Here is a 23,918-nt window from a genome sequence, read left to right as displayed (position 1 = left end):
TAGATAGAATCTTGAACATATCCCAAACACACCTACTTTCTGTTCTAACCACATATGTATGATTGTTTAAAACAAACATTTCATCTCATGGACATTTAAATATTATCTCCACGAACAGACAGATTAAGAAGAACATCAGGATCACTGCAAATTTTACACACAACCTTCAGGTCTATAAACAATGAGCATTGCACTGAGTGGGAACAAGCACCATACATAATCTTTACAACAATCCCATGAGCTCCTAATATTATAACTCATCTCTCAGATTTGGCCACTTCTCACTCTATCTTGTAGGACATATTTCTGTACTAAAAGAATCACTGTTTGCTCTGAACCAGATTACAAATGAGAAAATTGTTGAAAAATGGCAGAGCCAAGATTTGAATTCAGGTCTGTCTTGCCACAAAGGCCACGCTCTTTTCCAGTATATCATAATACCTTCTAATCCTGGAAGGTTTCAACATCATTTATACCTAATCAGCCATATTCTAAAGCACCTAGTGGCAATAAACCTGAAATATAAGTGATGTATAAAGCAAAAATGGAAACAGTACAACCGGTCAGGAGTGGTGGCTTACGCCTGTAATCCCAGCACTTTGGGAGGCTGAGGCGCGTGAATCACTTGAGGTCGGGAGTTTGAGACCAGCCTGGCCAACATGGTGAAACCCTGTCTCTACTAAAAATACAAAAATTAGCAGGGCATGGTGGTGGGAGCCTATAATCCCAGCTACTCAGGAGGCTGAAGCAGGAGAATTGCTTGAACCCAGGAGGCGGAGGTTGCAGTGAGCTGAGATTGTACCACTGCACTCCAGCCTGGGCAACAGAGCAAGACTCTTGTCTCAAAAACAAACAACAACAACAACAAAATACAGCTGATTTTAAATAGACTTTTCAGAGCAAACAGATATGACTTGAGAGTGAATCTGAATGTTCTCATTCTTCATACTGCTAGAGTTTATACCTTATTAAGTACTCAGATTTTTTTTTTAAACAGAGTCTTGCTCTGTCGCCCAGGCGGGTGTGCAGTGGCACGATCTCAGCTCACTGCAACCTCTGCCTCCTGGGTTTGAGTGATTTTCCTGCCTCAGCCTCCCAAGTAGCTGGAATTACAGATTACAGCCACATGCCACCATTCCCGGCTAATTTTTTGTATTTTTAGTAGAGACGAGTTTTCACCAAGTTGGCCAGGCTGGTTTTGAACTCCTGATATCAAGTGATCCACCCGCCTCGGCCTCCCAAAGTGCTGGGATTATAGGCGTGAGCCAGCACATCTGGCCTTTTTAAAAAAAACTCATCAATTTGGGATAAAACTTTCCAAAATGTATTGAATGATGGTTCTACATCAGGAAATCTATTACTACTGTTCACCATATTAATAGAACAAAAGAGAATAATTATGTCATCGTATTCTTGGGTGATGAAAAGGCATTAAACATCCAACATTCATTTTTTATTTAAAAAACATGATACTGTAAAACTGACTTATTTGATGTACAATTCTTTGAATTTTAACACACATCTAGACTGACAGAACCACTACATAGTCAAGATAAAGAACAGTTTCATCATCTCCCTCCCTCCCTCACCTCCATCATTTTGAAGTCAAATTTGGTGTTATCCCTTGGTACTCATACCCTGCCCTCACCTGTAACTCCTGGCAACCACTGATCTTTTCCCCATTACTGTAGCTTTGTCTGTGTGAGAATGCCATCTAAGTTGAATCATACAATAACATGTAACTTTTTAAGACTAGCTTCTTTCATCCAACATAAGGCCTTTGATTCTCATACAAGTTGTGTGAATCAATAGTTTCCTTTCATTACTAACAGTATTCCTTTGTAGGGATACATCATACTTTATCAATTAAGGACATCTGGGTCATTAACAGTTTTTTATAATTATGAATAGAGCTACTAAAACACTATGCACAGGTTTTTGTATGAGCCATTCATTTCTCTAGGGTTAATAACAAGGAGTGGAATTGCAGGGTCATATGATAATTTAACTTTATAAGAAACTGCAAAACTGTTTTTTCAGAATGGCTCTCCTATTTTGCATTCCCACAAGCAATGCAGCAGAGTTCCAGTTTCTACACATCCTTGCCAGGACTTGGTAATTTCAGTATTTTTGTTTTAGCTATTTTAATAGATGTGTAGTGATATCTCTCCATCCTTTTAATTTGCATTTCCCTAATGACTAATTATATTGAATATCTTCTCATGTGTTAATTTGCCAACTGTATATTATCTTTGGTGAAATGTCTGTTCAAGATTTTGGCTCATTTTTTAATTGGGTTGTCTTCTCACTGTAGAGTTTTAAGAGTTCTTTACACATTCTTTATATGGAATCCTTTATTAACCTTTATCGTATTCACAAATATTCTCCCAAACTATTGCCTGTCTATTCATTCTCTTAACAGTGTCTTTTGCAGAACAAAAGTTTTTCATTTTGAAGTCAAATTTGCCATTTTTTATCTTCTGTGGATTATGTTGTCTAAGAATTCTTTGCATAACCTTATCACAAAGACTTTCTCCTGTGTTCTAAAAGTTTTATAGTTTTATGTTTTACTTTTAGATCTACGATTCATTTTATGTTAATATTTGTATGAGGTGTGATATGGTTTGGCTGTGTCCCCACCGAAATCTCATCTTGAATTGTAGCTCCCATAATTCCCACATGTTGTGGGAGGGACCAGTGGGAGATAACTGAATCATGGGGGTGGTTTCCCTTATACTGTCCTCCTGGTATTGAATAGGTCTCACAAGAGCTGATGGTTTTATAAGGGGAATCCCATTTCACTTGGCTCTCATTCTCTCGTCTGCTGCCATGTAAGACATGCCTTTTGCTTTCCGCCATGATCGTGAAGCCTCCCCAGCCACATGGAATTGTAGGTCCATTAAATCTCTTTTTCACTGGCCGGGCGCGGTGGCTCATGCCTGTAATCCCAGCACTTTGGGAGGCCGAGGTGGGCAGATCACGAGGTCAAGAGATCGAGACCAGTCTGGCCAACATGGTGAAACCCTGTCTCTACTAAAAATACAAAAATTCGTTGGGTGTGGTGGCACACACCTGTAGTCCCAGCTACTTGGGAGACTGAGGCAGGAGAATCACTTGAACCCAGGAGGCGGAGGTTGCAGTGAGCTGAGCTCATGGCATTGCACTCCAGCCTGGATGACAGAGCAAGAATCCATCTCAAAACACACACACCCTCTTTTTCGTTATAAATTACCCAGTCTCGGGTATGTCTTTAAAACAGACTAATACAAGGTGAGAGAATTAGGTTGAGGCTCATTTAAATTTTTGCATATGGATGTCCCATAGTTTCAACATCATTTGTTGCAAAAGCATCAGATGCATTCCTTTCTTCACAAACTTGCCTTTGCACCTTACGCTCCCACCTCTTCTATTTTTCTGGAATAGATTGCGTAGAATCAGTGTTATTTCTTTTAATGTTTGGTGGAATTTACCCATGAAACCATCTGTGACTAGAGATTTCTATTTCAAAAGTTGTTTAAATAAGAATTTAATTTCTTTAATAGTTATAGGACTATTTTGGATATTTATTTCTTGAGTGGGTTTTGGTAGTTTGTGACGTTGGGAGAGGCAATCCACCATCCTTTTGCATCCCTGCATGTTCCTAATGGGTAGACCAAGAATAAAAGGCTCTAACTACTCTTTATCTAGGCCATGTCTCAAGGTTGTGTATATAGTGAGCAGGATGAGGAAATGTTTCCACCTTGACAAAGAGCCAGTTATAAAGGCGATAAACTGTCTAGGTTCAGTGTCCCTTTGGTGCAACACAAATCCACTGAATGTAGAATATTCATGTAATCCTGCCTGTATTGCCTCCATAAACTTCAGATATATGATAACCAGTGTAAACCAACATGAAGCTCATGGTGCTTGCTGTAACAGTTTTAACTAGTTAGCTTGTAAGTATGGTAAAATCTCAGACCTTTTATAGTTCTTGCCATTTAGTCTTCAGAGACTTTCATCTAAATTGCCATATTTATGCTAGTAGAGAATTTTTTTTGTAGTATTTTCTTACTGTTCTGTTAATGTCTGCAGTCTGGTATCTCCTTTTATTCCTGATATTAGTAATTTGTGTCTTTTTTGTTTTGTCAGTCTTGCTAGAGGCTTGTAAATTTTACTAATCTTTTCAAAGAATGAGCTTTTGGTTTTGTTAATTTTTCTCTATGGCTTTTCTGTAATCAAATTCATTGATACCTGCTCTTTATTATTTCCTTGTTTCTGCTTGCTTTGGAGTTTTCATTTTTAAGTTGAAGGGGCAACAATTAGAGGTAAAAAATGGAATAGAAAAAATAAAAATGATGATTGTTTGCAGATACGGTTGTTTACCTAGAAAACACAAGAGAACCAACCAGAAATTTATTACAACTGTTAGAAGAATTCAGTTAGGTGACTGGGAACAAAATTAGAATACAGAAATCAACAGTTTTCATGCATAAAACAAAAGCCATATGCAACATATAGTGAAAGAAAACACTAACATATTCATGAGTATCAAGAAATGTACAAGAGCTATATAAAGAAGTCTTTAAAAGGTGATTAACACATACTTCTGATTACTTAATATATAAGTATATAGAATATATATTATATATGTATCTAATTATAAGTATTAAAAAATCAAAAAGGCATTTCATACTAGTTTCTTGGATCACTACGGGAAAACCTAGTTTCAGACAGTTGATACTGATAATATGCTTGGCTGAGGAGTCAATGGCATGCTACCACCTGTGGGTTCAACACTCAACATGTTAAGAAAGTCAAATTTCCCTAAATTGCTATGGAAATTTAATTCATTCCACTAAGAATACTAAACTGGACGTTTTTCTTTTGAAAATCAGAAAAATTGATTTCAAAGTTTATATAAAAAATGAGCAAGACTAATTGGAAAATTATAAAAAACAAAAACATTTAACAGAAAATTATCCCTACCAGAGAGTACAGCAATGTTAAGACTACAATAATTGAAACAGTGTGGTACCAGATCAACAGTTCATCAGATAACCTTAAAAGTCCAGAAATCAATTAGCAACAAATCAGTAAATAAAAGATGGATTATACAATATATGATATCGCAGTAAGTGAGCAACTATCTGAAAAAAATTAAGTTGGATCTCTAGTTCATATTTTAACAGCAAAATAAATTCCAGGTGGATGAAAAAACTTAAACATAAAAAATAAATCCATAAAACCACTAGATGAAAATACAAGGCATTTAAACATAATCTCAAAGAGCTAAGGCTTTTCTACCTGTGAAACAGGTAGAACACAGAAGAAAAAAAATAAAAGACTGATAATTCCACTTGCATTAAAAACTCTACAAGAAAAAGATACCATTAAAAAAGGAAAAAGAAAAATGACAAATTGAGAAACACAGTTTAAACTCGTATCACAAATGACCAATTTCTGTTATAAAGAGTTTTAATAAATCAGTAAGAAAAAGACAACCAAACCAATAAAAAAGTGGGAAAAATACGTTAACAGATCATAGAACTGGAAAGAAAATGGTTTTAAAACATATAAATTAATAAGAGAAATGCAAATTAAAACTATAATGAATAAAAGTTATTTATCAGATTGATATCTAGTACAATCCATGGAAAACAAAAACACTTAACAGAAAATTACGTTGTACTCTCTGGTTAAGGGATAATTTTCTGTTAAGTGTTTTGTTTTGCATGGATAATCAGGATATTTGCAATGGCTTGTGACATGAACTGCCTAAAGTTAAGCCAAACTTCACAGGTTAAGGGCCCAGTCCTCCATGACTGCCCTCACTTCAGAAACTAGCAACTTTGGGCATTCCCAGGGCCATCATTACTTCTGACCAACTGGCTGCAAGTTCAGGGGTTCCCACAATACCTTCAGGTTAGATAATTAAATAGAACAACTCACAGAACTCAGCAAAGTGCTACGCATACAATTATAGTTTATTATAGCAAAAGGATACAGATCAGAACAGCCAAAAGAAGACATATATAGAGCAAGGAGTAGGAGAATCCCAAATACAGTTTCTGTGTTCTCAGGGACATGTCACCCTCCTAGAACACACCAGAGTATTGCCGACCAGGAAAGTTCACTTGAGTGTCACTGACCAGAGCTTCTCTCGGGGTTTCATTACAGGCATGATTGATTGACTCAATCTCTATACAAAGCTGAACTCAATCTCTAACCCCTCTCTCCACCTCAGATGTTGGGCTAATATCATATGACTCAAAACTCCAACCCTCTAATCTGATGGTTGGTCTTCTGGTATGGCCAGCCCCTATCTGAGTCATCTTGTTAGAATAACTATCAGAGAGCTTACTATGAACAACAAAGATACTTCTATCACCTAGAAAATCCCAAGGATCTAGACCTGGAATCTGGAGTGGAGGCATTTTGGGAGCAGGGGAGGAAGCCTTGGCAAATACTTGATTACAGTCTTAATTTCAGCCTTGTCTGTATTAGCAAAAGACTGGAAACCAGCAATGTGCAGTAACAGAACTGATTCTCTGCAAAAATCAAAGTACATCCATATAATGGAGTTCTAGGCAATCGGTGAAAAAAATGGGACAATTGTAGGTAGGACTACAGAATAAATTGCTGAATGTGCAAAAGTCTGAATGGTATGCTATAATTTGTGTTTCATATATGTTTATATGTGCATGGGGCCATTTCTAGAAAGATAACTAGTAACAGAGATTGGATCCAGGGAAGGGAAATGAATGAGAGAAGAACTTCTTTTTCCCACCTTTTTCAACTTTCTGATTTTTGTACAATGTGTATACATTACTTGTTTAACAAGAAGAAAACATTACAAGGTTTTTGCATACTTCTTTGAGGCTACTGAACATAATTTATAACTTAATATCTTCTTGATTACGATCAGTCACTGTCATGAATATATTGAACAACAAATCTCTTAAGAGTCTACTGAGATACACAACACAGGGTTTGCTTTCACCTACACTAAATGACCCCAGGCTGCTACAATTTGAGTGTTACTGTCATTTCTAGTTTTCCTATCTTTTCCCAGCTGCTTCTGCCTACTGTCAACATTCCCTCCTCTAGCTGACTAGAAACTTCTCTTTTAAATTAGTGCTTCTAGTTGTGGCAGGCCAAGAAACCAGACACATGGTCCTATTACAGGACTACATAAAATAAAGAGAAACTGCCTCTGTGAGAACTTGAGAAATACTCTCATAATTGATGTTTTATAACAACTACTTGACTAGTCAAGATTTTTACACACTACCAAATTCCATACAATTGAACAAAGAATAGGCAAGGCATTATTGAAGTCACTATAGGAGCTTCTATTATATAATTAATACTACACTGGTAAGTACAGATTTGGAACTTTTCAGCATTGCCTTCATTCATTCACTCAAATATATTTTTGAGCATCTAGTATGCACCAGGGAGTGTCCTAGTATTAGGCATACAGCAATGAACAATAGAGACAAACTCACTTAAAATTTATATTCTAATTTGAGAGATGACAAAGATAAACCAGCTAAGTACAATAAACAAAAAAAGGGATAATATGATAGAACTAGGATGGGGGAATAGCATTAGATAGGATTGCATGTTAATCAGGGTCTGATCAGAAAAGAACCACTAGGATCTAATACACATACACATATCTTAATATTCAAAATAAGGGACTTTTATAGCGATTATAGGAGGTAGTTTCTTTTGTGTCTGGCAGTTGAAAAGGGAAGACAAGGGAAATGGGGGAAGCAAGGAACTTGCTAGGATGAGTAGAACCTGTGGGAACTGAGTGGAACTTGTGAGGATGGACGGGAAGCCATACAGGTCTCTCACTGCCTCTAATCCTCCAGTGTGAATGATGGAGTTGTCCAGCGGAAGCTGGCACCCTTTGTCAGAGTAAAGCGCACACCTGGCCCAGGAGCCAGAGAAGCTGAAGGAGGCGTTCCAGCAGGAACTGGTGTTCCTGTGGGCCTGGCTGTTGTCCCACAGGCCAAGATGAGCCAACAGATAAGCAATAATGTGGATAAGCTGCAACAGTGTCTTGTGCCTTGTCTGGTCCTTCCACTTATAAAAAGAATCCAGATCTGGCTGCTACTTTACTTCTGCCTTCTATATCTTGTATCAAACATTTCTTATGGCCTACATTGTCCTGAAATTATGCACGGAAGAGAATTCTGCGGAACCTATCTCCAGGTTGACTAAACTGTACCATATAAATCCACCACAGATGATGTGAGTTCTCTAAAAGACATCTGAGCTGAGAACCTGAAGGATGAGGATTCAGTCATCCAACCATGCCAAGATTTGGAAGAGAATGTCCCCGGCAGAGAAGATGGCTAGTGCCAAGTATCTGAGGCTGTGATATAAGCTAGATATTTTTTTGATGAAGGACAATGAGGCTGGGATATGTGTGTGAGAGTGGTACAAATTAAGAGATAACCAGATCCTATGGGCCTTGCAGAACATAGTAATGAGTGAGGACTTCTTTTCCTAAGTGCAATGAGAGGCACATGGAGGGCTTTTGTCAGGGAAGCAGTAGTTTGATCTGATTTATATGATTTATAAACTTTTTGAAATAATTTCAAACTTACAAAAAAGTTATAAGATTAGCACAAAGAATTTCTGTATGCTCATCATTCAGATTATTTCCATTTTTAAGAGATTGTTTTGGCTACATTGTGGAGAATGGCCCTAGTGGGCAGGACCACTTCTTTCCTCCCCGCAAAGGCTTCATGGCACTCCTACAGCACAACACATATGATGCCCCTGGAGCTGTGCAGAAGGCTGGCCAAGTGTGGAGGTCGTAATATTACATAGAGAGCTATTGCAAGAGATCAAGCTACGGTGCTTCTACCACACTACTTTCAGATCACAGAGGAAAACCAATCTCATTATTTTAGTCTCAATTCACAAATACACGTTGGAATAAAAAACGGTATTACCTCTTCAGATCTGGCTACCTCTAACAATCATATCAATTCTCAAAACAAACAAAAAACAACTTCAATGATTTGATACCACAGCAGCTATTTAAGAAAATGTTTCACAGATAATTCCAGATTTCCAAATTCCAAAGAACATGCAGTCTCCTAGAAGAAACATGCTGAAGGAGCCCATGTTCATGTTGATAGATAGGTTCTAGTCTCATTATTTTAGAGATGATCTCAGATTTGTGTATCTCCTATGTTCATCAGATGTGACTTACTTTACTGGAGATCATAAATAATTACCCTAAAGCAAGCTCTTCTGCCTAGATTAACTCTCCTGCTAGTAATACTGTCTAGCTAACAGCCAGGTTCAAATACTGAAGTGTGCTGAGGTCTTACAGATATTCAAGCTCATGTTCTGATTTTAGCACAATTCTAGTTTTAACATTCAAATCAATAGCGAAAATTATGATGGATAGCAATTCATTCTCACTAAAACACAGCTAATACGTGTTCCTTAAATCATGAAGGTAAAATGGAAAAACTAAATAGTTTGGTGACCTTTGAGAAATCATTTATTCTCCCTTATACTCAGTTAAACGGGAGTTTGGTTATTACAATAGAGATTAGTAATAATCAAGGTAAAATGCTTGGTAAAATGCATCACCGTAGGCACCCATCTTATTATACACACATAAATAAAAATAAACATCTATTTTTTAAGGGAAGAAAAGAAATGCTTCTTAATAAAGCTCTGGATGAACCATTTATCTTCTTTCAAAAAACATAAAAACACATAAAAAAGCATTATCTGACAAAGGAAAGTAGAAAAGATTTTTATCTTTAATTAGAGGTTGCAGTATACACTTAACTTCTGTAATCTGCAGTGATGAATCTCTGTGTAAACATTCAGAAAAAGAGGGGATACTGTGTCATGACTTATGAACTATAAATTACTAGTCAAGATTACTAGTCAAGAACAGTTTTATACATTTATTAACAACTACTTTCCTCCGCTTAACAATGGCTCTTGAATAACAAAATAAATTATCAGCAATTCCAACCACAAATTTAAGAATTAAAGTTTAAAAAACTGGTTAGTTTCATAAATGCAAGCAGAGTAATAAATTTCATATATGTTAATTGCAGTTACTTATGTTCTTTGAGTGAAATAACACAAAGATTTTTCCTTCCCCTTTTGGCAAGTTCACAAAATTTATGAAAAGGCTTCACCTTTTTCTTTTTTGCTTAATTTCTTTTTTGCATCTCAGCTGAACACAACAGACAATAGCTGGGGTTATTAGGGAGACATGATAAAAGAAAAGGTTATGACCACTCAGACGATCATGTATACCTAAAACGTAACTCAGACTTTCTAGTCTTAACCTGTAGCTCTAATTTACTAAATGATTTACAAAGAACTAAAAGAGAGATGATTTAATGAGCAGGCTGAATTTTGTAACTTTGTCACTTTGGGTCACAAACACATATTCTGCCCTGAAAGTGAGGCAGAATACTAGTCATTCCCAGTGAGACTAGGTACAAGGGAAAAAAAAAAAAAAAACAAAGCCATAGATATTTTTAAGTTGTACTACATTATTTTAACTATTTAATTAAAAAATTTAACTACCAGATCAGTGCACTGTTTCTTGCTTAAACACACAGTAAGTAGATAAAAAATATTTTTAAAATAAGCCAGAAGTAAAAAGGAAAAGGCCTGAACAGCTTGACAAACAGCAACAGAATAATTTCCAATCAGTGACTATTAATGGGAATACTCATTTTATACAGCGATTATCGACAACCATTTAGCAATTCTTTAATCAGGCACTTGATATTTTTTTAGCTAGCATACTCAATACTGGGGCATCACACACACACACAAATATGGCTTTATTACAAAGGATTCAAGATGGCAACTACTTAGAATCCAGTGCCAACACGGATTATAACAAATCCAGTGAGTGTTTTGTTTTTCAATTATTCATAGAAAATTTAATCCTGATTAAGTATCCTTGGGCAGGAATTCATGGGTAGTTGATGACTGAAACCAACATTTATATGAAATGCTTCTGTTAATTTAATCTGTGTATACGGCTTAATTATGATTGGGGATTCAATGTAAGAGAAATGAATTCTATTGGGATCAAAATTTCAGTACCGTATCACGTAGTACCTTTTCCCTTCTTTCTTTTTAACCACATAAACCTGCTTGTCCCTTCACCTAAGTGCTCAGATTTTAAAATCTTTTGTCTTTACAACCTGTGTAATGTATTTAAGTTTTATTTTTTCATAAACTGTTTGTCAAAAACCTTTGCTAATCAAGCTAAAACCTGAACTAGAGCCAAAACTGGCAGAAAAAAATTGGAGAATAACTCCACCCACAAATAAACAAAAGCCTAGTCATTTAACTGTGAACATATTTTATATTCATTTCCTGAAGTAATTTCAATTCCTTTAAACTCAAATATGAAATGCATTTCCTTAAAGCATAAAAAGCAGCAGTTTTTAAAATCAATGTATTACACTGATTTCATAACTGGACTAGTTTAGATATTTATAAGCAAGTAATCATTTAACTGATTACTTTTTATAAGACTATTAAACCTGAGTTAGCTATTAAGATGAGGCATTATAAGTGGTGAATATTTTACCAAAATAGCATATAGTTATTTTTCACATTTATTTCCATATAGAAATTGCTTCAATCATTTTATAACAACACTTTCTTCAAAGTTTGTTGTTTAAGTATATTTCAAAACATTTCATTTATTACCTTTTTTTCAGTCTTGGTACTGCTTAAATGCAGTTATATAAATAACGTGCTCTGCTTTCGCTGTTCCAAGTTTTCATACTAAATGTATGAAAAAAAAGTAACTGTATTTGGATCCTTATTGCACTCTTTTAAACCAATTCACTTTTCCTCTCAACAAAAATCAAGTATCAGAAATGAGGGCGACTTTTGTGTCCAGATGATATGGTCAGTGGTAGTGTTACTGAAGAAAGTGAAGAAACTTCCCAATATAGACTGTGAGATAGAAAGAGTCTGTAGAGAATAACCATGGAAACAGACTGGCAAAGGATAACACCTATTGTAATAACCTGAAAAGAAAAAGAAAGGAATGCTTTTACTGCATGCAGAAACAGAGAAATAATACTCAATTTCTCATGAATCTATATATGCTTTTTATATAAATACAATACTCTATCTTTCATCTTTACCATAGGTACATTTTATCAAAAAAAATTTCTGACTAATGCTCTAATTGTTTAAGGATAAAAAATCCCTTTAACAGTTATTTTGTAGATGAAAAAGTAAGGCACAAAAGAATAACTTGCTAAACCATTCTCTCCCAAGGGTATGCACTACAGACAAGAGTTTCAGTAAATAAGAAAAATCAGGTTCCTAGCTAATTTAGTAATAGGAATAAAGCATGCTCCTACCTGAACTTTAAAGAGTACTCTAAAAGCCCTTTCAAAAACTCTCAAGTCGCTTCTCTATTTTTGTAGACTACTGTCCTATCTATTCACCCTTTGTAAATACCTCAGGCTCAATAAACATTTGTGCATTCAGGCACATACTGCATTGCTTGTAAAGGGCTCCTGGCAGACCTCTATTTTGAAACGATGGAGCCATTCACCTAAGAAGGTAGGTATCAACACAATCAAAATGCATCATACTTCAGCATGGCACTCTGGTTTGTAGTCTGTTAAAGCAACTAGACTGATTTTTACAAATCTTGATTTTTACTATTATGTAACAAAAAATTTTAATCATTTTTTAAAAGATGTATTATAAATTATCTAATTTATAAAACAAAATTTCTATTTTAAAATTCTCTATTGCCATTTCTAAAATAAGCTAAAATAGAATCAAGAAAAGCTATTTCCACCATTTTGCTTATAAATATTTTGAAAATATTTTAAACTTCAAATTTATCTACTTACTGGTTTACTACTTTGTTTCAAAGTTTTAAATAACCCAGAAAATGTCTTAAAAAATAAACAGGCCCCTCCTATTTAAATATTCTCCCAATTAAGACAATATTTTCATTAAAAAAAACTACTTTCATCATGTATATTTCTTACCTTGTCTCTTTGGTAGTCGCTAAAAATGACAGAAATGCATGCAAGAACCGGATGGCATAAAAACCACAAGATACAGCCCTGAAACAAATGAAAAAGTGAAATAAGTACAGCTGTGTATTTTTTTTTTTTTTCAGAATGCACCATATAAAAAATGTTACTAGCATATTTAGGTCCTGATTAACCTCAACAGGCCTTTAGAGTAGAGCTTGTAATAAAATGTAGAAATAAATTTACTGTTGCTGTGACATTAGTATTTTGTTTCTAACCAAATGAGTATTTTTGGAGTATTTATAATCTTATGTTTATAAATCTGCTGCATACACATTTTGATACACTACAAATTATTAATATAACAAATTATTAAGTGACAAAAGCAAGGCACAAATGTGTAATATTCCTGTAAAAAGAAAAAATAATGTACATTCATATTTGCATGCCGATACACAAAGAAATTCTGTAAAAATACACAAAAAACATTAATAGTTGTTACCTGTTTGAGGGGTAGAACAGAGGAGGGGGAGCTGGGCAGGTAAGAATGGGTAACTGTTTATACTTTTCAAATATTTTTCTATTTTTCCTTGAACCAGGGGAGCTGGGTAGTTAAGAATGGGTAACTGTTTATACTTTTCAAATATTTTTCTATTTTTCCTTGAACCGGGGGAGCTGGGCAGGTAAGAATGGGTGACTGTTTATACTTTTCAAATATTTTTCTATTTTTCCTTGAACTATGGCAATGTATTCTCTTTCCCAAAATTAAATTTGAAATAAAAAAATAAGTTAGTAAATAGTAGCTGTTGAAATGTTTGGTACATTGAAGATATAGGAAGAAAAAAACAAGATATAGAAAAATGTTTCGTATGTTACTATTTGTATAAAAATGAAGGGAACTATATATAGGCATATATACTTAAAACTCTCTAGAAGGATAAATTAAGAACTAATAGCAGCAATTGTGTGAGGAGGTGAGAATAACTTTTTGCTACTCCTTACTTTTGGATGTTTGACCCTATTCAGAAAGTTAAATTAAAACACAAAATACTTTAAAATTTGCACTGCTTTAAGCATAAAGCAAAATAAGAGGCCGGGCATGGTGGCTCACGCCTGTAATCCCAGCACTTTGGGAGGCCAAGGCAGAAGGTTCACAAGGTCAGGAGATCGAGACCATCCTGGCTAACAAGGTGAAACCCCGTCTCTACTAAAAATACAAAAACTTAGCCGGGCATGGCGGCATGCGCCTATAGTCCCAGCTACTTGGGAGGCTGAGGCAGGTAAATGGCGTGAACCCGGGAGGCGGAGCTTGCAGTGAGCCGAGATGGCGCCACTGCACTCCAGCCTGGATGATAGAGCGAGACTCCGTCTCAAAAACAACAGCAATAATGACAAAAAGCAAAATAAAAAACCTTAATGCCTAAACACCTCAAATATATATTAACTTATCAAACAATAAGCACTACTGTCCCTGTGAAAAACTGAAAGGCAGGATGACATCTTCTTGTCTTGTGCTCAGAAGCCTGAAGTTGGTTCCTAGGGCTGCAGCAGCAGCTTTGCAATGCTCAACACTAGGAATAAAGCAGGAATCTGGCTCTCCTTCCATAGCTGCCTTAGAATAACAGTCAATAACTCTGGACAAGATGGGCTGACTGAACAGAATCAGTCTGATCAGAATGCTGGTTTGAGGTGCTAAAATGAAGGGGTATGGATTCTCTCAATCTGACAGAAAAATGAAACCTTCTAGGGAGGGAGGGTTCTATAATGTTACTGCTCTAACCCTTCTCCTGTATAGAAAAAAACCGAATTTGCTTTTTAGATCTCACTAGCAGAAGAAGGACAAGAAAGGAGGAATAAAGTGACAGGATCTCATGTGGATGGAGTGAGGCTGGCTGAAACATGAACCCAGCCTCCTGGTTGCAGCTGCTTATGCTGAAGGATAGCTCCTAACAGTTTGTTATAAAACATTGTATAACTCTGAGAATAACAGATTATAGTCAATTAATAAGTGTTGAGAAATCCAAAGCATATTTGATTTTAAAAATTTAAAATTATATTACAGAAAAAAATGCAAAATCCCTATTGACGAAAATACGAACCAGGCAAAACTGACCTGCAAAGAGTATATGGAAAGTACTGTCTCACAGGTCTTGTAAAATGGGGATAATACCTACATCACATAAGTTGCTAGGGTTAAATGAGTTGAACCACATAGAGAACTTATGGTAGTGTCTGTCACATCATAGTTTTTTTTTTTTTATAAAAAAAAAAAAAAAAAAAAAAAAACAAGGTCTCGCCCTGTCACCCAGGCTGAAGTGCAGTGCCCCAATCTTGGCTCACTGAAGCCTTCAACACACAGGCTCAAGCAATCCTCCCACCTCAGCCTCTCGAGTAGCTGAGACAACAGGTGCTTGCCGCAGAGCCTGGCTAATATTAATTTTTTGTAGAGATGGGATCTATGTTGCCCAGGCTGGTTTCCAACTTGCGGGCTCAAGTGATCCACCTGTCTCGGCCTCCCAAAGCACTGGGATTACAGGAGTGAGCCACCGTGCTCGGCCCAGAAGTTTAATAAAAGTTAGCATGTAGTTGTTTATTAACTTCCCAAAGAAACCAGAATGAAGTGGATAATCAGAATAAACCATTTTCTTTCCAAACCCATACTTTGGCAAATGTGATGTAGAACTCCCTTTTGAGTGTACTTCTCTCCACTGTGATGATCTGATAGAGTCCACAGCCTAATGACAATGCTAGGCAAATTCTTAGGACGATTAGGAGGATCCCTGCTAAGTTGTGGTGTGAATGGTAGCTATGATGACTGGTATCTTCAAACTGTTCCCAAAGTAGCAAAACACTCTGCAAAAGAAAAACAATATTATGTTTAGGAAAAAAAAGATTATACCTAATTAAATATTTTTCTCAACTCTTTAATAAACATCCCTTTAAATGTTATATAAACATTCCTATCAGACCATAGAGGTTGTTAATGAATAAAGTACAGTCTTTTCATCACTCTAATACCCTAAGCTAGAAAAAATGAATTTTTATGAAGTAAGACCAGAGTTAAGAGATTTTTTTTAAATTCTATTGCTGCTGGGCACGGTGGCTCACGCCTGTAATCCCAGCACTTTGGGAGGCCAAGGCGGATAGATCACCTGAGGTCAGGAATTTGAGACCAGCCTGGACATGAAATCCCATCTCTACTAAAAATACAAAAAATTAGCTGGGCGTGGTGGTGGGCGCCTGTAATCCCAGCTACTCAGGAGGTTGAGGCAGGAGAATCATTTGAACCCAGGAGGTGGAGGTTGCAGTGAGCTGAGATCGTGCCATTGCACTCCAGCCTGGGCAATAAGAGTGAAACTCCATCTCGGAGAAAAAGGGAAAAAAAAAAATTCTATTGCTGTCATGATTCAAATAAGATCATCTCTAAGGATGAAACGAACTGAAAAGGTTAAAAGAACAAACTTTCTTCTAAATCCATTTCCTTTTTACTTCAACATCATTGAATGTAAACCGTTCTGCATTCAAACTGGCTATCTCAGAGTAACTTTCAAACATTTCAGTGTTTTTTGTGCAACTCAGAAATTAAAAAGTCAGAATTGTTGATTTCAGACTTTATTCATTTTCATGGTAACATCCCTTGGTAAAGGACAGCATATTTTTATTATTCACTATAAATCCTCAGGGCACTGTTATTCATCACTGTTTACTGACCTTTTCTCCCATGTTGCTAACAGTAAAAAGCTCAGCTAGTTCCTCATTAAGCTATTCTGTTTATTACTATTCAAAAGAAATTAGTGTCCATGTTGCCTCCATCTTTACTAAACATCAATCACTTAACTTACTCTAATATTTTAACCATTGCAACACACATCTGCAGCTCTCTGCACTTCTTTCCTTTGTCAATTCAGCCAGCCCTCACTCAGAATTGAGTCTTTGGTGACTTCCAAGAACTTTTAGAATACATCAAAACTCAATATCAAATCCAATTATTAGGTTTTATGGGGTTTACCAGCAACCTCTTGCTTTCCTCCTTCTCACATCCTCTACACTAATTTTACTCCTGCTACCATTCTTGTTAGGTAAACTCCTTTGTCACTATAACATGTGAAATTCCTTCTTGGGCTCAATATATGCTCTGTTACTGAAAGTGTTATTCTTCCAAACCACCAAATTATACCCATCTGATTTCTTTTTTTTTTTTTTAAGACAAAGTCTCACTCTGTTTCCCAGGCTGGAGTGCAGTGGCACGATCTCAGCTCACTGCAACCTCCACCTCCCAAGTTCAATTGATTCTCCTGCCTCAGCCTCCTGAGTAGCTGGGATCACAGGCATACACCAGCACGCCTGGCTAGTTTTTGTATTTTTAGTAGAGATGGGGTTTCACCATGTTGGCCAGGCTGGTCTCAAATTCCTGACCTCAGGTGATCTGCCCACCTTGGCCTCCCAAAGTGTTGGGATTACAGGCGTGAGCCACCGCGCCCAGTCTCCCATCTGATTTCTTAACCTACATTTCTGAACTTCACTTTTGCAACACAGAAGTGCTACCACAGAGCTACCACAGCCCATGGTTTATATTTTTACATATTCAAACTTCCCTGTTTTCATATACATATGCTAATATGTGATCTGTATAAAATATGTATGTATTTGTATAGCCTCTGACTGCCTGTCTGATCTGCCTTGTCTGGGTTGTTGCTGAAGATCAGAGCTATGTTTAATGTATTCTTCATAAATTCTCATGTAAACTCTAGTGTAATATCATCTTAGTTCTCAACTCATATTTGTCTATGACAGTAAATTAAAATTACAATGAAATAATAAAAATGTAATTTTTAAAAAGAAATAAAAAGTGAGAATTTAACCTGACATTGACACTACTCTCTGTAAGTCCTGGCTCAAAAACATTAAGTTGTTAGAATCTTAACCTTATTTTAATCAATTCTTCTAATTCAATTCTTTCTCATCATCCCCTTTCCCGGCACTATCTCCTTTCTAAATACCACCACCTGTGATATGGTCTCTTACCCAAATCATTCATGTAAATTCAATACTCCTATTCCACTCAAAACCTACTATATTAAATAAATACTAGGGATAGAAAGATGAATAAAGCACTGGCCCCATCCTTCATTAATATATTTTTCAATTTATTTAATGCATTAAACTTATATTATAATGTCCTTTACAGAGCCTAAGTATATATAGTTCATTTTCATCTATAGCTAATGCTCATCAAAAACTTAGTACAAATTTTATTTTTATACCTTCCTTCTTAATTTTTACAAATCCATTGAACACAGGCATATGGATATCTTAGAATGTCAATACTATTAATACAGAGGAAAAGAAAAAAAAAAAGGCATGCAGGACCCTTATAAAAGACCAGTTTTGTTTTTACATTTGCTTTCAAAAACAAGATCCCATTCTTTTTTAGTCTATATTTGGCCTTTTAATTAATCTTAGATAATCACCTGAATTATTTTATGTACAAAGTAGCCAATCCTAAAGATTCTTGACAATGGATAAATCTCAAATCCATTGAATCACTCATTCAATGTTAAGTACTTACCATGTGCTAGAAAAATATGAAAGAAAGCTATTATTAAGTAGGAAATAAGACTCTAACCTAGTATTAAACATATGGTGCTTAAATAAGCTGATAGGAAGCTCAAATTCAGGTAAATTATAATTAAATTCTGCAGTCTACATATAGTAGCATCCAGATAATTAAGATTATTTGATCTAATGCTCTTTAAATTCATACTTTAAATGACACAAATTGTAGAAGCTCAGACATTTCAAGAAAAAAAAAATGACACAAATTCCTCATGGGTCCCAGCTTTCAATTCTGAAATGAGGTATGCTCCAGTTTGCATTTCTGAGGATTACTAAGCAGAAACAGAGTATCAACACTCACCTGTGTCATGACAATGAATACTGCAATGCCAGTGGATGCAGGTGTAGAATCCCACTGGAGAGGTCTGCTTTGAGACTTCTTCATTCTGACTATCGTCCAACCCATGCATAGACTCAAAAGCAAGTATAACATCTGAATTTGGGAAGCGATGTCAAAAACTAATGGGACATGAAAACCAATGTCAACCAAGTTTACACAATATAAAAAAATTTAGCGCTTTTTGCGTTATGATGAGAACATCTTTTTTTTTTTTTTTTTAACCACAAAAAGACAGCTATTTTCAAAGAGAAGCTAAGGAAATTCATTAAGAGATATTCGCATGTAATAATTCTAAAGATTTAAAAATTGTCATAAATTTTGTATATATTTATAAAAATAGTTAAAACAGCAGCAATACTATTTAAAAATACATATATATGCCCATACTATATGTCCATTAAGTCCAACCTTAACTCTCTTCATTTCCCATTTTTCTTAGCTTTTCTAACTACATAATCTTGTTCTCTATAACTCACTGCTTGTTAAATTCTAAATATGATTTCTGCAATGTGGAGAATACTAGTACCTTCATTTCTGAGTTTTTTTTTTTTTGATGGCTGAACTATAAAGAGTATTTTCTAAAACTATTAACAAGAAACAATACAATGAAATGCATAGCTCCCATAGCATCCAAACATTGGCTTTACTTTCAGAATCCTGAAGACACATGAGAAGCTCCATACATTAGTGTGATGTGCCACCAGGTGGCCATCACCTACACTGCAGGGGAAGCCTGCTACTTCAAACAGAAAAGATGTATCAAAACCACCTGTATCCACGTCAACACTATAAGAAAACAACGAAAATCTATAAATGCTTCAAGTTCCATATATATATTTATTTTGTGAGGTAGTATTTAATGATTTTTTAAGAAAGCTTATCACTTTTCTTCATAGTGTATTTTGATGTGAGTTTTAGGCTTTGGGTCAGAAATAGAAAAGAGTCAGTATAACAGAGAATGGAATTAAAATAGGAAGAAAACCTTCAGCTTTGCGGTAAGAAAACTTAGGTGTGAGTCTAGTCTCTACCACTCAATAGCTGACTGACATTTGGAAATATGTTTCACATCACTGAGCCCAGATCCTTTATCTGCAAAATAAGGATATGCAGACCTACTCTTCTATTGAGGATAAGATGAGAGAATGTATATAAATATGCCTAAAAACAATGAAGAGGCAGAGTGTAGTGACTCACGCCTGTAATTCCAGGACTTTGGGAGGCCAAGGCGGATGGATCCCTTAAGCCCAAGAGTATAAGGCCAGCCTGGGCAACATAGTGAGACCCCATCTACAGAAAAGGAAATTTAAAAATTAGCCAGGCATGATGGTATGTGCCTGTACTCTCAGCTCCTGGGAAGGCTGAGGCAGGAGGATCACCTGAGTCTAGGAGTTTGAGGCTGCAGTGAGCCGTGACTGCACCACTGCACTCCAGCCTGGGCTACAGAGTAAGAACCCTGCCCCAAACAAACAAAAAAACAATGAGGAGCTGTACACATTACCTATTATTAAGAAGAAACTAAGTAGGACATATGGGAACTTAAACTGTAATCTTGTACTCAGTCAAGCTGATTTCTAAACAACTTTCGACAGAAAATTTATACTATGACAAGAAATAGTTTTTTAAAAAAAGCAGATACCAAGTGTAAAAGCTTTTTTAAAAATGCTCAGAAAGATACTCACATTCTGCCAAGCTTCCCATAAATGGTACCCCTATTCCATCTTTGGAGTAACTGAGGAATTGAAGAAGATTAGTGTAAATGACAAATGTGAAAAAAATTGTTCATAATCAAAGCAAGCATAATTTTGGTGGACTAATTAGGATTAATTAGATGTAATGATGAACACAGTTTTAGTGGTTTTGAGTTACCTGGAGAAATGAATGTAATTAGCTAAAGCTGAACCAGCTTGTAACAGCAAGGCAGTTGTCAGAACCTTTAAAATCATGTGCATGGGTCCTCCTTTCTTAATAGCCTGCCACAATGATTGAGCATAAATGCAAGCAATCACAAAGTACACTAGGACTAGGAGGAAAAAGAACTCATGTAACCCTGTGAAGAGAAGAAAGGGAGTTTGCTTCAGTAAAACAAAGCCAGTTATCGTATTGGGTTGCTTTCAAATCTCCCTGTCAGTATATTTCTAGAACTTGTTTTTTAACTGGAGTCATAGCATTCACCTTTGTAAGAGAAAAAAAAAAACTATTAAAACTTGAACGTTTTTGTGCCTTGGGGCAAAATTTTAACTACAAGAAAGCAGATTAAACCAAACTAGTTAAGGTCAATCTGTAGGAAAGCATAATGGTCAGGGAAACCCAAAGACTCATCATAAAATCACAGTTTTATTTGAAAACAGTAAATGAAAATAGTGATTTTAGCATTCAGTTAAATATACGTTTTACTCCCAAAGTGAATTTCTTTTGTAAAAAGTTTAGAAATAGATTAGCTCAGTCAATAATAGTTTAAAATACCCTGACAATGTATCTCAAAGTGTGTTCTCTTGCCCAGCAGCAACATCAGGGAACTTGTTATAAACGCAAATTCTTGAGTTCCATCCAGTTTTTGATCTACTGAATCAGAAACTCTTGACTAGAGCCCAGTAATCTGTGCTTTAGTAAGCCCTAAGCATGATTCTGATACAGCTAACGCATGAGAACCACAGCTCAGGAATGTCCCAATACCCTGAATTTCCATTTGGACAAACCTTCAAAATATCTGTCAAGTCCAGAGATCTCTTCTGAGATGAACTGTCTGCAGCTCTTGCCAAAAAATAAAAAAATAAAAATCCTGTGGAGATCATGCAACTCCATGCCAGGATTGGCTGAAAATTGTAACAGCTAACCAAATGGCTACCAATGCAAGAGGCCAACAACATAACAATTTTAAGTTAGGCTAATCGTCTTCTCTTAGTAGATCAAACTATAAAGCAGAAAGGAAAGAGGCCACAGAAATTGAAGTTGAAAGGAGCTGATGTTGGAACAGGCTAGAGGAATCAAACTGAGCCATGATAAAAACCAAAGTTTTGAGGGAGTAGAAATTACAAGTGATTAAAGAGAGATGGCTGGCAAAGAACAAAGAATGTGCAGACTTTATAAAAAATGAAACCAGTCATTACAGCAGCCTCTAGTGCCTACTAGCAGCTTTTTAGTACAGTTTTCATGTAACCTTATTATAAATGTCACTTTTTCTGTGTTAACTTGAAATCTTTTGACTGAGTCTCCATTTTTCAGAAATTTCAGAAAATTTTTATAATAAAGCACCAGGCTAGCTTTCAGTTTAACGGCTAACATTTACTTGGTTACATGTCAAGACAGTCCCTAATATTAAGACTTTTACATTCTATCTAACACCAGACTGCTCTAACAGTGGTGTGAATAGAGCTGTCTTAATTAAGTCTATGGATGAACTTTCATTCCAATGGTAAACACCAAGCCTGCTCTAGTTTGCCATTTGGGTAAACTTCAATTAACAGTCAGAGAAGAAAATATTTCTAATATGTGGAAAATAATTTTGTAAAAGCAATCAGAAGACACAAATCATAAGAATCAATAAGTAGCTCAATCATGCTTTTGGCCTGGTTAGGGGGGGAAAAGCAGCAAAAAGTATTTCTGCCACTGGGTGTCTCTCCTGCTCTATGAATATAAATGTGGACAGTTAACTTTTCTAGTGCAGGTGAAAAAGCACGTTTAGACTTCAGGAAGGGAAGATCAAGTAAAATAGCATATTTTCTTTTAAAACTCCTTACATAGAAAAGCACTCTAGCCTTAGAAATAATGGCAACGTAATCCTGGGGTTATTATAGTACTGGAACAAGACAGAAAATACAAATGCTAAATATATTATAACAACTGTGGGACAGTAAAGTTCCTTATGCTATCCTGTGTTTTGAATCTTAGTTTTTATCTTTCCTTCTTTGTATTAAAGAATTAAACATGGCCTTCAATTTAAAGTTTTATTTATTTATAATATTTTACAGAATATCTTTAAAGTTTCTAACTTATAGGATAAAGTTTCCAACTCCACTAAGTTACAACTCTACCATGAAAAGAAAATGCTCAGACTATTTACTGAGGAATCGGAATAATGTAGAAGGAAGGGACTCTGGAAAATAAGATATACGTTACAGTAAAAAATGTTTTAGGATTATTCACAGTTAATAATCTTCCAGCAAAAACTAACATTATAATGAACACAAAAATTATTTCATTGACATAACATATTAAATAAATTGAACTGGGTCATGCCCCACACTTTATTCACTGAATTTTAGATGATTCTTACCTTGAACCTTTCCATAAAATACTTAAAAGATAAAATGCTAGCTCTGCACTCAATGTTCTTTTAAACAAATCATCTCTTTAAAAAAGTCTGTCTTTTTAGTCAGGCACAATGGCTCAGACCTGTAATCCCAGCACTTTGGGAGGCTGAGGTGGTTGGATCACAAGATCAGAAGATCGAGGCCATCCTGGCTAATGTGGTGAAACCCCCCGTCTCTACTAAAAAAAAAATACAAAAAAATCAGCCAGGCATGGTGGCACATGCCTGTAATCCCGGCTAGGAGAATCGCTTGAACCTGGGAGGCAGAGGTTGCAAGTGAGCCGAGATGGTGCCAATGTACTAGGGGGGACAATGTCCAGCCTAGGGGACAGAGCGAGACTCCCTCTTAAAAAAAAAAAAAAAAAAAAAAGTCTGTTTTTTTCCTCTCTTCAGCTACCAAGTTTTTGTTTTGCCACAAGCAAAAATTGTTTGTTCACTTTGAAATTAAACTCAACTTGTGTTCACTTTGCTTGTTCACTTTGAAATTAAAACCTAATTTTAAAACAGGTGGGCACTAATTGCTAAATCTTATTATACTTAAGAGTTAATATACACTAAAAAAGTATACACTAAAGAAGAAAAATACTCTTAATGAGCGTACAACAGGTGGTGAACACTTGTAAGGGAATGTGTAAGGTTT

The 23,918-nt window shown here is 35.7% G+C and overlaps 1 protein-coding gene across 1 annotated transcript in view; it reads right to left on the bottom strand.

Annotated features, from left to right (window-relative positions):
- Positions 1–5,945: 5,945 nt before the first annotated feature.
- Positions 5,946–23,918, bottom strand: part of GPR180 (G protein-coupled receptor 180) — a 34,098-nt gene continuing 16,125 nt past the window's right edge. The window contains exons 5-10 of the mRNA XM_003913993.4: positions 20,836–21,016; positions 20,649–20,698; positions 18,931–19,088; positions 15,675–15,866; positions 13,026–13,103; positions 5,946–12,038 (exon numbers count right to left, since the gene is read on the bottom strand). Coding sequence (XP_003914042.2) covers positions 11,880–12,038; positions 13,026–13,103; positions 15,675–15,866; positions 18,931–19,088; positions 20,649–20,698; positions 20,836–21,016 — 818 coding nt within the window. The 3' untranslated portion in view covers positions 5,946–11,879. The remainder of the gene's footprint in view (positions 12,039–13,025; positions 13,104–15,674; positions 15,867–18,930; positions 19,089–20,648; positions 20,699–20,835; positions 21,017–23,918) is intronic.

This window comes from Papio anubis, chromosome 15 (genome assembly GCF_008728515.1).
Source record: "Papio anubis isolate 15944 chromosome 15, Panubis1.0, whole genome shotgun sequence".
Taxonomy (NCBI): Eukaryota; Metazoa; Chordata; class Mammalia; order Primates; family Cercopithecidae; genus Papio; species Papio anubis.
The sequence above is the reverse complement of the archived record's forward strand: the minus strand, read 5'-3'. Positions and strand labels throughout refer to the sequence as shown.